Here is a 15,307-nt window from a genome sequence, read left to right as displayed (position 1 = left end):
ATTCCACAATCTAAATGTGCAAAGTTCATACAGACATACCCAAGAAAACGCACGGCTGTAATTGCTGCTAAGAGGAATGGGTACTAAGTTTTGATTCGGGGAGCGGATGGTGAATATTTTTGTAAATGAGAAATATAAATCTTTTATTTTGGAGAAACAAATGTTCTTAAATAAAATTTTTGATTCATAAATGAGTTGATTTTTTTGTGTTATTGAAAGGAGAAAAAATTATTCCAATGTTATAAAATTTGGAGGTGATACAGGAACAAAAAGCAAAAAAAAATCAAGGGGGTGAATACCTTCTGAGGCTCTGTAGCCGTATCTTTTGAACTGAGAGTTCAACCAGCATTCTTCTGCTCATGTAGCTCAATAACCAGACCAAAAATATCAGCAAAAGTCCTATAATACTTGTATAACCACTGCATGAAACAATGTTTTCATTTCAAAGTGACAATGTTCAAGAGACTTAAATAATGTATCTATCACTTTTGGTATTTTATAATTTATATTCAACATTATACAAAAGAATCACAACAGATTTTGTAAGCATCTGGTTTCTTCCATTATCTAACTCTTAGTTGCACTGGGCTAAAGGTAAGGTGTTAGTTATTTTTTTGTGATTTTGGAATACTTTCAATCAATACCTTCCATTTTCTTAAAGCACCTAGATTCACAGCATACACACCTAGTATTCCCTTTTATGCTGCTATAAAACACAATAGCTATTTAAAATCCTGTAAATCAGCGAAGGTAACAGATTTAGCCAATTTTGTAAAACTAATTTTATTACTGCAATTTCAGTGCTCGCTAAGGTATTATTTACTATGGATTTACAAATGCACAAGCTTTAATTATATTGTTATGATGAAATCTAGTTAGCAATTAATGTAGAAGAAATAGAGGACTTTGGCTGAATACTTACGGAGCAAGCAATCATTACTGTATAATTGACACTGAAAGATGAAGTGCAATTTTCTCTCTCCGTGTATAACGAAATGCTGTGCTTGGTGCAGTTTTACAAATGAACTTGAATTCCTAGGAGCTTAATATAAAACTGCAGTTTTCAGCTGTTGTTCAGGTCAACAGCTGCCTTCACAAAGGAAACTGAAGAAAACAGTCAATTTTGGTGTGATTAAAGATACGGAGGCCCTTCTTAATGCATAATGTTTCCGAAATCTGCTTAGGAAATTCCTAAACTTTGAAAATTAAAGTTTACAAATAGGCGTTCTCAAAATTTGGATAAAGTCATGTCTGAACCACATACATAAAAAAGATAATTAAAACATGTTTTGGCATGTCAACATAACTGTTGTGCTAGTGCATTGCTCCCCAGGAGAGTCACTGTAAACAGAATATACAAAACTCCATTCATGACAACATCTTATTTACACTACAGTAGCTTCATCACCCTGCAGCACATAACTGGCAACCCACTGAAGTTCAGCAAGTGTGAGCCTGGTCAGTACCTGGATGGGAGACCTCTTGGGGAAAAATTAAGGTTGCCGCTGGAAGTGGTGTTAGTGGGGCCAGCAGGGGGCGCTCACCCTGCAGTCTGTGTGGATCCTTATGCCTCAGTAAAGTGATGGGGACACTATACTGTAAAAACAGGTGCCGTCTTTCGGATGAGACATAAAACAGAGGTCCTGACTCTCTGTGGTCATTAAAAATCCCAGGGTGTTTCTCGAAAACAGTAGGGGTGTTACTTCGGTGTCCTGGCCAAACGTCCCATCAGCCCTTACCAATCATGGCCTCCTAATAATCCCCATCTATGAATTGGCTTCATCACTCTGTTCTCCTCCCCACTGATAGCTGATGTGTGGTGAGCATACTGATGCACTATGGCTGCCATTGCATCATCCAGGTGGATACTGCACATTGGTGGTAATGGATAGGAGTCCCCATTACCAGTAAAGTGTTTTGAGCGGAGTGTCCAGAAAAGCACTATATAAGTGTAAGCAGTTATTAATTATTATTATTAATAGTTTCACTGTCATTGTTATATGGATTTTTAGAGGATGAACTACTGAGGAACGGTCTTCACTGCAGTTTTAGCAAAATGGTGATGATTGTGCCATTTTTTATGGAATTTTAAAGGAATTTAAAAGTTGTTTAATTAAAAAACTGGTTCAAAAAACACTGAAAATAATAAATAAGAACGGCTTATTCTTCCAAGGACTAAGGCCTGAGTAAAGCACAGTACCTCTTAGACAGCACGTTACACTTAGAATTGACTAAGTGATTGAGAAGGAACAGGAAGTCACTCACTTGGGTCCAGGTGGAGGTAACTGTGGCTTGTCAGGCCGTTTAGGAGGTACAGTTCCAGTTCTAAGCAGAACGCTTCCCTTTCCTGGAGGGACAGCTGGCTTTTTGGGTGGAACTATAGGAGCAGCCGGTTTTGCAGGTTTGTCTGGCACTGGTTTGTCTCCTGTGAAGTTAAAAAAATCAGACATTAGCATGCTTTCAGTTTTACATTGAACATCCCTCTGATTATTCTATTTTCCTGTTTTAGTTTGCATTTGTTTTGAGTTTGTAACTGTTTACTCCACTGGTACAAAGCAAATTAAATCAGAAAATAAAATAAGTACTGTATAAAGATTCTTTGTCACATGTGTTACCATGCAGGTAATCCTGAGGGTTTAAAAAATATTAAACTTATTTAAAAAGTCTAGCTATATCCTATATCTGAAATGATACACCTTTTACAATCATGAGTATAAACTTTTTCTACATACCCAGTTTAACTAAAACCTACATGTAGGGGTCAAAAACAAATGATCAAACCCTGTTGATTGATTTTTCTGCATTTTGATGCAGATGATGGTAGTGATGTCATATCTTATTCTTAAGCAACTTCATATCAAAGACTGAGAAGAAGCCCATAATTCTAATATATAACCTCTAAAATATTTTGAAAGATTTATTTTTCAAATATTCTACCTAATTCTACCTAAATATAATATATTGCATATGTATAATTATTTTACTACTTCGAAGGATTAGTGAAAAACTCATTTTAAAAAAATGATCAGGTTCAGGTGCAATACAGTTCAGGTGCAATACAGTTCAGGTGCAATACAGTTCTTCCATGCTTAATAAATCTAATAAATCTAGATACTAAACATGTGTGCAAGAGTCAGTTCACCTTCAAAAGTGCACCTGAAAACATTTTTCATCACCAAATTCTGTCTTTCTGTGTAACTAGAGGAAAATAATGAATTGGAACGCTCAAGTTATTTGCATAATACCCAATGATTTGCTTTTAAGATTGAATTCCATTTTTATGACAACACTTCATTTAAAACCCTCCAAGAGAATACAAACATTAATTTAAGTTAATTTAATTAATTTCAGTTAATTAATTAATCTGCAAAAATTCTGTGCATAAAGACCTTTTCCCATTCCGTTTGGGGCTAGTTGACATTTCTAATTATGATATCGTTATGACTGGGGGGTTTCACAATGTGTACCAACATTACATTATTCAGAATGTTTGGAACAATGGTTAATGGTTTGGCAGTATTTACCTGTCCTGGGATTAGGAAGCAAGTCAACAAAGGGGAAAACATGATCAAAGGGTGTTCACTGTACTGTATGTCATTAGGACTTGCATTAAAGAATAAACATTCAACAATAACAGACCATTCCAAGGAAAGTCATTAAGACAACCTCCAATGGAATGGACCACAGCATAAAAACAGGAACAGAGGAAGGGAAGAACACAGAAAACAGAAAAGAAGAGAAAGGGAGAACAGAGAGCATCGTTATTAAAATTCATCATCTCCAGAACTGTGACTGGGAAAGCTCCTTTTTCTAACCAGCCCTGGAACCAGATTATGTTTAGGTAATTAACTGTTTTTAGAAGAGAGCTTGTTGTCTTATTTATTTCAGGAAAATCTGATTTTCTATATTGTGGGATAAAATGTTCTCTATTATTTTAGTGACACTTTTTTTAGAATAAGGAAACCTTTCCATTCACCTGTGGGCATCTGTGTGTTAGAGATGACATTTAGTCCTGGGGAAGATACATTTTTCTTAGATTTTCTTTATTCTGCATTTTATGCATTTTGTAGTGTTTAGATTACAGGGACAGAATTCAATAATTCTTTACATCTGTAGAGTAGGAACACATTCGTTTCACATATTTGTCTATAGTATGTCATATAGTTGTGTTATTATTAATATTTATTTTCTCCAAATTTGAACTTAATTATTTACTCCATTAAAACTGTTCTGGAGACTAAAGGAACACAGTGTAACTATTGGTTATTTCCTGCCCCCTATTTTGTTATAATATTCAAACTATCAAACTGCTAATTTCCCAACAAATGCCATTTTAAAATCTCTTACTGTTAACCTTTGAAAAAAGAAAATAGCTTTTTATAAGACCTCATAATTCTGCAGATCACAGAAAGAAAAACGTGCTAGCAATTATACTTACAATAAATACCTTAAAAAGATTAATCATTTCAGAGATTTCTGCTACTACCAGGAAAGGCACAGGAAGGTTAGTTAAAAATAATAGCAGTCACCAAATTGTGGAGAATGAAAGAAGAGTATTTTGATAAAATCTAAATCTTATATTCCAAGACTGGCTACATTTAAGCTAAAGTAAAACATTTTCCACAGAAACTACTAAATATTTATTAAATTAAATTATTTTAAAAAATAGAACAATGTCATTCCTTCTTATGTAAAACAGAGAAGCTTTGTGCAAGACAAATATACATGGACATGACTATTAAGAGAATATGTCTGTGTGTCTGGTTGAATACTAGGAGATTGTTCCGATTAACTGAAAGCTCTCAAAAGTGAAAAGGTCAAATGCTAAAAGTGATAGAAGCCTAGAGGTTTAATCAGCAAAGGTTTCTGCATTATTTCACTTGTCACATTAGCTGAGAATTGAAAAAATGAACAGACAGCTTGAGTCAAGTCAGACTGAAACAGTTATGAAGACAGAATTTCACACTTCTGCAGGACTGTCTTTTCCAAGTATAATTTCTGTGCACCATTCTTTTGTTCTCATTTCCAGCAACAGCAAAATGGAAATGTAAAATATTGCATTTCACTTTAAATGTATATCACATATTCCAGACCATCCTGGTAAGGAACAGTGTGAGCATGTGTGTGAGCACACAGATAAATATAATATATTGCATATGTATAATTATTTTACTACTTCGAAGGATTAGTGAAAAACTCATTTTAAAAAAATCCAATAACTAATGGTTAGAACAGATAATTTGGGGATGATAAGCCCTTTGTGTTTCGGCTGGATCAGAGTTCACTTTCTGGCTTACAATGCCACAGAATTCAAAGCATCATGCTAACACTTGCATATTCACGTAGTGGTTTTTGCAGTAACATGCTATGCACTTCAATGCTGATTGCGTGGGTACAAAAGAACAAATAGGCCTGCAAGTTATGAACGTAGGTACTTTTTCTGTGGTGATCAAACAACAGCTAAGTGAAAACAAAAGGTGGCAAGATATTGAAATAATAAAGGAAAGGACATGTTTATAAACGCACAACTGAAAAAGGTTCAAGTCCAAGTCACAGTTATTTGCTCTTTGTAATCTCACTCAGATTCACCAGAAAATCTGCTGACTAAAGGAAATCCCCAACAAACTGAGGTCTCTTGGTCAGCAGAGTGCCTCAGATAGGCGCCAGCTCAGTGAATACATTTTGAGTTTCGGCACCTTCAAAATATAAATGATCAGATGAATAATTTAAGTAGGGAAACATATTCTGAATTTAGACAGAATAGCTTAGTATAGTATTAATAGTAGAGCAACAGAGAAAGTTTCTGATTGCATAAAGGAAAAGATTGCATGCCCATAGAGGTGTTATGGTAATTGTCTAGAATGAAAATGAATCTGAAAATACTTTCTTAAACTTCTACATTACTTATTACTTACAGTATTACATTTTATAGGATTATTTATTTACAATATAAAAATGTTTCTTAAACGCAAACATAAGTAAACATAAAACAGTAAAGGTTTGTGTGATCATGTGTGCAGTTTGTGAAACAATGACCCATTAGCCACTATGAATACAAAAAGTAGACAAATGTAACTGCCAAAATGTTTAACTGCTTCAAAACTAAACCCGTAGGGGGTCTGAGTAGGCACTGTCAATAGCTGACTAAGACAGAGATTTTCCAAGCTGCACAGAACAACTGTGCCAAGAACTACAGGGGGGCAAGTGTGGGAGTCATGGTATGCCATGCCAAAGCAGTCACTGAAACTTACAGGGTGCACATGAGTTTTCAGTGTTATCAGTGATAGCTTCATTACTTCTCCAATCAATATCAAATGTCCCGATTGTAGGATCACTAAAAGAGAGCTTGTAAGCACCAAAACATTTCAAATTTCTAATAAAAAAAGCAATGATACAAGTAATGCACCCTACAGAGAATTACAAATTACGAAGAATTACAAAACTTACATTTTACATATTTCTAGCACAAGATGATCACAAAACCATGAAAAAAATGAGGTCATATCAGTGTTAAAATTGTATTAAATATACAATTGCAGTACACATAACAGACTGCTAAGAAGAACACAGTACAAAGTCAGCATTTTCAGTTATCCAAGCAAGATACATTATATGTATATGTGCAATTACAAAATATAAAATGATAGGAATTAAAAACCCAACAAATGAACTGGTTCATTGTTGCATTCTATTGACTCTCAGTATGTAGACTTCTGTATACAAAGAAAAGTAGTAATTCACATTCTTACATAAATTAAGTTTATTCCTAATATTTGTACAGAATCACATAAAAGTGATGCATGTTTTAATGAACCTTTGAAAGCAGGCAGACATCAATAAATTGACCTGAAGCAAGTTTTAGATGAAGTTAATAATAAATTCTTGTTGATTCGTCTTACAGGAAATAAACATGCAAGTACCAGGTACACAGTGATTAGCATTGTTGCCTCTCAACGCTGGCCCTGTGCTCAATACTGGATCTCTGGTGCTATCTGCGTGGAGCTTGCTCCGATTGCTCGGTTTCCTCCCACAGTGCCAAAACATACTGGTAGATTAACTAGCTTCTGGAAGAAATTGGCCCTGGTGTGAGTGTGTGCATGTGCTGCGATAGATTGACCAGTAAAGAACGTCCAGGATATACCCAGCCTTGCACACATTGTTTGCTGGGGTAGGCTCCAGCTCCCCTGTGACCCTGAAGTTGATGAAGCACTTTGAAGATGAACAGATGGATGGTTTGTGTGTAGCAAAACAAAGTATCAAGAAAGGAATCCTGTGCCCCCTCCCCTCTCTTTAAATTAGTAAAGGGCATCACTTGTTATACTGATAACTACTTATCAGGAAAGTTGCTTTTTTCAGTGATAACTCTGATGGGACACCAGAGGCCTACAAAGAATATAGAAAAGGCAGTTAAGCCTAGTCATTCTGTCTTAGGGAGCAGAAGGAAACTTGAGCACCAGAAGAAAACCCATTTACACTATAAACAGATACCTGAGGCAGAAATCGAACCCAGATCTACAAACCCGTGAGGCAGCACAGCTAACTCCACTGTTACTGTGTTGCCCATTACAGGAAAAAAATATTTTGCATTCTTATCTGTTCCTGCCTAAGGAAATTAATTCGCCCCCTGTGAGCAAGAAACTCCAAGGCACAGCAGAACATATTATGCGGAAGTGATCACCGTAATGCTCCACACAATAGTCAGGTATATAAAACTATCACGAAACAGAGTCCAGCCAATATCCAATTTGTTTTTATGTACACCTCTTTTTCAGAATACACATTTTGGGTGATTACGATGACAGAAAAGGCTGAGGACAGGCAACATCCCATTGGGTATGATGGAAATTTTGCACATCATTTCAAATTTCAAGCAATTCCTTTTCTTTTAACTGCAAAAGACTGTGCTATATTTCTAAAGCTACTATGTGCATTTTATAATCCAAAAACATGTATCCAGATTGTAATTGTGGCACTAAATCTGGAAAGGCAGTCCACCCTTCAAATGCCACCAATGTGGACTGTGTAGCAGAGCTAGTCTGCCTTCACCGACCAGATCTACCAGTGTGTAGATTTTAAGACCTTCCAGGTTAGTTTGAGCTGCAGTGGCGGATAAAGAAGCTACAAGTGCAAACTGGGTCACTACTGAGTGAAAAAACTGTAGGTTTTCTAAAGTAAACTGTATAGTGGGAATGGATATGAACTTTATGAAACAATACAGCAGTATCTTCAGGTTTATAAGTAAAAAACAAAAGCAGTCTTTATACTCAATGGTCAGATAATGAGGACGCTATACAAGAAGCATACAAAATAATGCATTGTTACTAGAAAAATAGGTCAACACAAACCCTTACAGGATGCTCGAGAAACGCTAACCCTTTCCTGTGCCTCCATAAAAAAAAACCCACTTCAATACACAGATTACATAATTTCTTAAACTAATTTCTTCAATATTTTAATTAAAATTTTCCAGCTTCTCCAGGTGAAATATACCTGGTTTATATATTTTTTCTTATAGTTTTTAAATTTAAAGTCAAAAAGAGAGATGAAACTAATCGAAATCTTCACAACATTTTCACATTTCTTTGTGCCCTCCCACAAATCATCAGCTTCTTCCCTGAAGTCATCCACACCGTTAGTACATTTTCATCCCCCACCCCCCCCAAGTCCACCCAATTATCCACCTTAAAACTAAAATGCAGCTATTACCGATGAAATAGCACATTTAAAAACATCTGCTAGCAGAATGTGGTTTTCCAAATAAGTTTCTTAGTGCAGGTAACACGAAGACCTGTTTTCCTGCAACTCTAAACAGAGCTTGTCCAAGCACACCTTTAATGCAGAGACCTCAATGCAAGGTGAGGTGAGTGGGTAAAATGAGCTTGTTGCTCAAAAAATACAAGGGGGTAGTAAAATAACTGATCGCAGTTTGCCAGGAGAATATTTCAGTATAGGTGTGATGAAATAGAACTACTTTTTCTGAAAGAGAAGTTAGTGCAGCCCTTCATATTTTTGATTCATTAAATGGATTTGATACAAGACACAGTGTAAAAGGCACTTCACTATTTTGCCTACATAGGTTGTAATTCACAAAAACAAAAATCAAGATGCTTAAAAGAAAGATGAACCTCACACCCAACTTGTATTACTCAGGTCTAATGCTCAGTTGTTCTCATTACATACATTTTTGACATCTGAAGATGGATTGTCTGGAATCTCATGTTTAGGGCCACTGTAATGATTGCGATTTTTTTGTCAATATCACTAAAGCTTTTTGTAGCAGCTCTTAGCACCTTAACTTTTCAGACAAAAACTGGTGTCCTCAAAAAAATATTTTTGTTTTTAAATATAAATACATTCATCCCATTGAACATATTTGATCTGACTTTGCATTTTTAGGTAATCTTTCCTTAAAAGCAGCAGCTTCCAAGTTTAGCCCTCTAAAATGTGATGACGGCTTAGTACATCCCAGATATTTTCTAGTTTCATTACCATTCACAGATTTGTACATCTAATAAAACTGGCAAAACAGTCTTTACCTTTTTCCTCAAGCTTGGCTTGAAGAGGCTTCTTGTCAACACTTGGAACTTCAGGCTTTGGAGCTGAAAATCGAAACATTCCCTTAATTATGTTGTTTTTTCTCACCCCTTGATTCCTGTCAGAGCTGCAACACGCAACTCAAGCAAAAGTAATTAACGTTTATCTGTGAATCTTAAGTGTGGTATGTAAGCTCCTGTGCTTACTTCCTGTGTGAGCATAAAAGAAAGAAAAGGTACAGACACTACTCGACAAACTCAGTCAATTATTTGATGAGTAAAAAACATTGAAGTGTAGGTATAAACTAAAATTAAATGACACTAAACAGGAAAGGGGGATTTTTCTACAGGACATAGAAGGCAACCCACAAAAATGGCATTTAATTGAAGTAATTAAAAAAGACAACTGATTTGTACTGTAAGCATTGGTAAACTGCTAGAGCAGAAGAAGAAACCATGCAATGGGGATCTAGATTTCAAAATGTTGACACTCCCTTCATTATGTAGGGAGACATCTGATTACATTCTTTACATACTGGTAGTTCCAACAGCAAACAAAACAATAACAGAAAAAAAAAGTTATTGACTATAAACACGAGTTGTAAATTCCAAATCCAGTATAAATGCAATACTTGAGCAAAGAAGGGTTTTCCAAGACAGGCGAGATATTTTTAATGAATAATGACAATACATTTGGAATCTGTAATTCATAAGCAGGTTAAAATTTAATTTATTCTGGACCTTCTTGTGTTTATTTAGGCAGTTTCAAGTCAAAGGGACATATTTACAGCATGCATAAGAACTAATCTTTTTATTGGATTAACATAAGAAGTGCAAAATATATAACTTTGAGAAAATATGTTGTAATTACAATTTGTTTTCCATCTGTGTAGATCAAGGCTTATAATCTGATTTACCTGAGCTTTTTGCTGGTGGAGGTGGCTTTTTTGGTTTCTGAAAAACAAAAAGAGGGCAACATCATAAGCACAACAAACACCACTACATCAGGACAGTGCATAGCAATGAATTCTATACAGAAGTGTTGCTCTTTAGTTACAGATTTCAAAATGTCTTATGAATACCAACATTTTTTGGATCAGGTAAACTTTAAGGCACAGCAACCAAAGTACAGTAACCTGCAGGTTTGGAAAATAGCTTGAAGAAAACTTTTATATTCTAGCAAAGTACAGGGTAAGTCCAGTTTGTATATCTGGATTTCTGAAGATGGATCTTCAAATAAATTACTTAGAAAGGCGAATAATAATACCCTCTGTTACAAAATGATTTTCAAAATAAAAAAGTAAAAAAAAATCAGAAACATTTATGAAGAAAAAAAGTTTAAGCAAAGTAACAGAAATATAGCAGAAAGATCATAGAGCAATGCTGTAGGGAATCTACCATTACACTTCAAAGCACAAGGGATCAAAAATAATAATTCTACAAAGTACCTTTCTTTAATTAAAGGATTTAAGATACTTCTACAATTTTGTTGTCATCAAACATGTACACATGCAACACTGCTGCTGTTCAGCACAAAGACAGAACACTACAAGTCCCCCAAAACTCCTTTCTTCAACTTGAGAACTGGCAAGGGCATCCAGGGTGACGTGTGGCAATCTAACAGACTATAAATTCATGAACCAGTGGAGCTTTTCTTTAGACCAGCAGTTGCTATCCAGGGACTCCCCCAACCTCAGAATATTCAAGGGATCTTTAGAAACAAATGGGAATTTCTTATTCAAAATGTAGCCTTTATTTACATTTACTATCCCATAAGCCACCAAAATGAATTGCCACATTTCTGAAAATAAACTTTTTAGTATACTTAAGTACAGTAACATTTTGGCATTTTAAGATTTGGCTATGTATCTCAACAACTCACTTGCTTGATGTATAATACTAGCATGTTAAGTGGAACTGTTCTGCAAGAAGCCTGAAGTGCTCCAGTTCAAACTGCATTTAATACGTTAACCAAACCTGGGAATTAAAATGTGAAAAGTCTAAGCATAAATTGTGCACTGAATGAGGTAGATCACATTTTATTAGTTATAAAGTTAATAGAAAACACTACATGGGGCCTGATATACATCTTTAACAAATTTGCTGTTTACATTACGTTTCATCAATGTTGTAAGTGATCATCATGAGTCATATAATCATGAAAAATGCCTTATTTGTTGTATTTCTCCTGTTGGTAATAAAAAAAAGTGTGTGTGGAACTCTCTAGGAATACAGGCTCAACTCAGACTGCAAGACGCAACATCAAAAATGACTAAAGTAATAATATCCCTGCTAGTTTTTACTTTAAATATCTAGTAATCAAGTAATTGAGCTTCTTAAAATTTCCCCTCTTTTGTATTTGTTTTCTTCACACAGCAATAAAGAGGACCTCAAATGACCTTTCATCATTTTACATAAGTTTACAGTCAGAAAGTAGCAGGCGCAGCAAAACAAGACCTTGCATGTGCTTGTTTGTAAAAACCTTTCGTAATTGTATGCAGTTGGTATCCTGAATAGGAAAGTGTTACATAAAACTAAAGTCAGTCAGCTTGTCAACAACAAAGTCTTCTTTGTATTCTTAAACTTGAAAGAAAATAAATTGAAGATGATAATTCTTCTAATGAAAGTTAAGTTCCATCTGTATAAGCAATCATAAAGGTAGCCATCGACAACAAAAAGGATGATTTTCAAAATGTAAAAAAAATGCGAGATTGAAATAGTTTGAATGGAAATTGCTGAGGATTTGAAAGAAAGCAATAAATATAGCTAGTCAATTGTACAGTCATCAAGACTTTTAAGTGGTTTTACTTAAAGCTGTGCTTTTCTATTGAATATTGAATATTTTTTAACTTTGAAACAACATAATCAGAGTTCTTATACTCTTCAAAACATTTATTGAGCCCCTTTAACGGGTTGATTTGTTGATATTTTGTTTGGGTTTTTAAACTACACAAATGTAATCTAGTTATGTTCCTTTTCCCTATTTCTACAGTTGCCATCACAGGCAAGCAACCAGGCAGTGCCAGCAGTCGCAGAACTCATCACTATAGACACATCGCTATGGTGGAGACAAATTTCTCTATATCAGAATCCAAGTAGCCCTATATATCCCTGAACCACCTGAAGCAGGCAAGCTAGTATATTGCCTCCAGGTAATCCAGGTCTCCTATGGATTGGTGTCCATGGCAACCAGCACCAAGTGACAGGTGTGACCACCTGCCACGCCAGGGCAAGACTAACACAAATTTGTGAAACATCAGGATACACCTCGGTACCCAAGTAAAGAAAAACTTGAAGAGCACAGCTATATACAAAGATCAGGTGGAAGAGAAGTTGCTGTAAGAGTCAAGTGCCCTGTATGAGCTGGGATATCACTGACCCAGTTTGTACATATGGAGTTCTATTATTACATAGAGAGCAGATTATAATGATAAAGAGCCAAAACAAATATGTTGTAGAATATTCCATAGATAGTTTTATTTAAGGTGTTAAAACGTCTTTTTTGCCCCCCTCAAGTGACAACTCACCACCAATAAACGATGAACATTGATTTCAAGACTACTGTTGAAGTCTATAGAAATGCAATACCATTTCTGAAAGCTTTTCAAAAAATGAAATGAAAAAGCACAGTAAATCAAGACAACTAGGAGAAGAATAATAAAACCTAAAGTAATAAGGTCATTTTGTAAGTTAACAGTTGTTTAATCTCTAATAGATTTGTGCAATGGGTGCCACAGAAATGATACTTACCCACTGTGTGGAACTGGGTCTTCAGCCAAGTAAGAAGGCATGAATCAACAATTTCTAAAATTAAATTTTAATTTTCTAAAATTACTTATGCAATAAGGCCGATTACCCTGAGTTACCCATTCAGCACCTTATACATGAGCTGGAAAAACTTAAACTCCACTAGTAATTAAGACATTACAGCATTCTGATCTTAATGCAGAAAGGCACGTATTCTTATTTCAACATAAGGCGAAGTAAGGTCTTAAACCAAGTACTTAATGTTACACAGAATAATAATCCCACATTGACTTTTTTAATAAGATCTTGAAATTACACCAGTACATCTAATATTAACCAAACATAAACTAAACCAAATAAAGAAAATACCACTAATCCCTAGATAATTTTCTATGCACTCTAGTTCATTGCCATGATTTACTAGCACGTAAGACTAGAAGGGCAAAAAAATTGAATAACTCAGACTCAGAAGCCTGTCAAGTACTTTCAATTCCCAGGGCAGTTTAACATGGGTGTCATAGCAGTAGTCTAAGGTACAAGACCAGATTTCAGGACTCATGAGCAACAAATGGACAATGAGCAGAGAATTTAGATTTTAGCAGGGGAATGTGAATAGAATCCAACATATAGTCAGTAAATCTAATTTACACAAGGACCTCCACCAGTAGTAAAATGCCTCAAACCTGCAAAAGCAAGCATAACTGTACTTGTCATGAGAGATCAGCAACTGGATATTATAGTAAAACCTCAATATTTCCATGTTCTATTTTTGCAGTTTCATGTATTTGTACAAAATTTTAGTGACCTCTTTTTCCAGATGCTCAGACCAAATTTGCCTTTTTGTAGACAATGTTTTGACACTTCAATTATAATTACAAATTATGCCCGAACATCTTTCCACCACACAATACACTGCTTATCCAACCAATGGATTAAGGTTTGATCGTTAGTTTAAAATGCATGAACTGTGTGTGCAAATAAATTGTAACCTGAAGCAACAAATGACTTTGTTGGTTTTGGCGAGACTGCAATTCGAAAGGAGCTGGTAATGCTATTTAGCTTTACTGTTTCTTATGGATTATTGCTACATTAATTGAAAAAACCCTTGTCTGAACTGTATGTTGGGAAAACATTTCAAGCTAATTACATTATTCCTTATGGCTATTAACTCCCCCAAGATACTAAGCTGTAAATTGCACTATTTAGGAACGTAACCTGGACTTATAACGGGGCCCTCTTACTATATTTAGATAGCACCAAGTGAAACACCGTCACATTTACGGTCCCAAACGCCAGTTTGTACTTTTTTTTTTACTGGTAAAGTAGTTTTTCACTGTTACTAATAAAATAAGTTTTAATTTTCACATGCAGGAGTATGCATTTTTCCCCATAAAAAATTGACAAAATTCTAACAAGACTGATCATGCTCTTTAATAAACGTATATGTGGTACCAAGTACGTGCAGTAGTAGCACAACGTGTAAATGTGTCAGTATGACTATGACTGCAACAAAAATATCCAAAATGACCACTAATTCTTCACCAAATAAAAAATTGTCTTGCAAGAGATTCTTAGCTAAAAACATTTTACAGTCTGTGACCCACATAGCTTATGTTTAAATTGCACCAAAATTTACCAGTACAGACTGTACCTTTACTAATGAAAAAACAAACACCATGTAAAAATGGCTTTCTAAAAAAATAATATTATGCAACACATTACATAAGCATTGTGATGATCTTTTGATTTTTGCTTAATGTTTAAATTAATAATAAATGCAAGACTTCCAAATGCCAAACCAAAAGACTAAATTGTACACTAAGAAACCAGGACTATGAAAAAATATCAGAAAAGGTACATTTAATTTCGGTAATACTAAATGCTAAAACCTAGCAGATATTTGTTGAGAGTAAAGTTCTTATGTATTCATGGCTGCCCTCTGCTGGAGACACTGCAAATGAGTTTTTTTTTTCCAAATGTCTGATCAAAATCTAAATGGTGTAACAAAGGAATTGCTTTATCACATT

The 15,307-nt window shown here is 35.0% G+C and overlaps 1 protein-coding gene across 1 annotated transcript in view; it reads right to left on the bottom strand.

Annotated features, from left to right (window-relative positions):
• cd2ap (CD2 associated protein) overlaps window positions 1-15,307 on the bottom strand; it is a 91,075-nt gene that overhangs the window by 18,581 nt on the left and 57,187 nt on the right. Inside the window, exons 11-13 of the mRNA XM_088905539.1 lie at window positions 10,451-10,487; window positions 9,537-9,599; window positions 2,266-2,425 (exon numbers count right to left, since the gene is read on the bottom strand). Coding sequence (XP_088761665.1) covers window positions 2,266-2,425; window positions 9,537-9,599; window positions 10,451-10,487 — 260 coding nt within the window. The remainder of the gene's footprint in view (window positions 1-2,265; window positions 2,426-9,536; window positions 9,600-10,450; window positions 10,488-15,307) is intronic.

The sequence above is a fragment of the Atractosteus spatula genome, chromosome 2 (assembly GCF_055471065.1).
Source record: "Atractosteus spatula isolate fAtrSpa1 chromosome 2, fAtrSpa1.hap1, whole genome shotgun sequence".
NCBI lineage: Eukaryota > Metazoa > Chordata > Actinopteri > Semionotiformes > Lepisosteidae > Atractosteus > Atractosteus spatula.
Note: the sequence above shows the minus strand (reverse complement) of the source record. Positions and strands in the feature narration are given on the sequence as shown.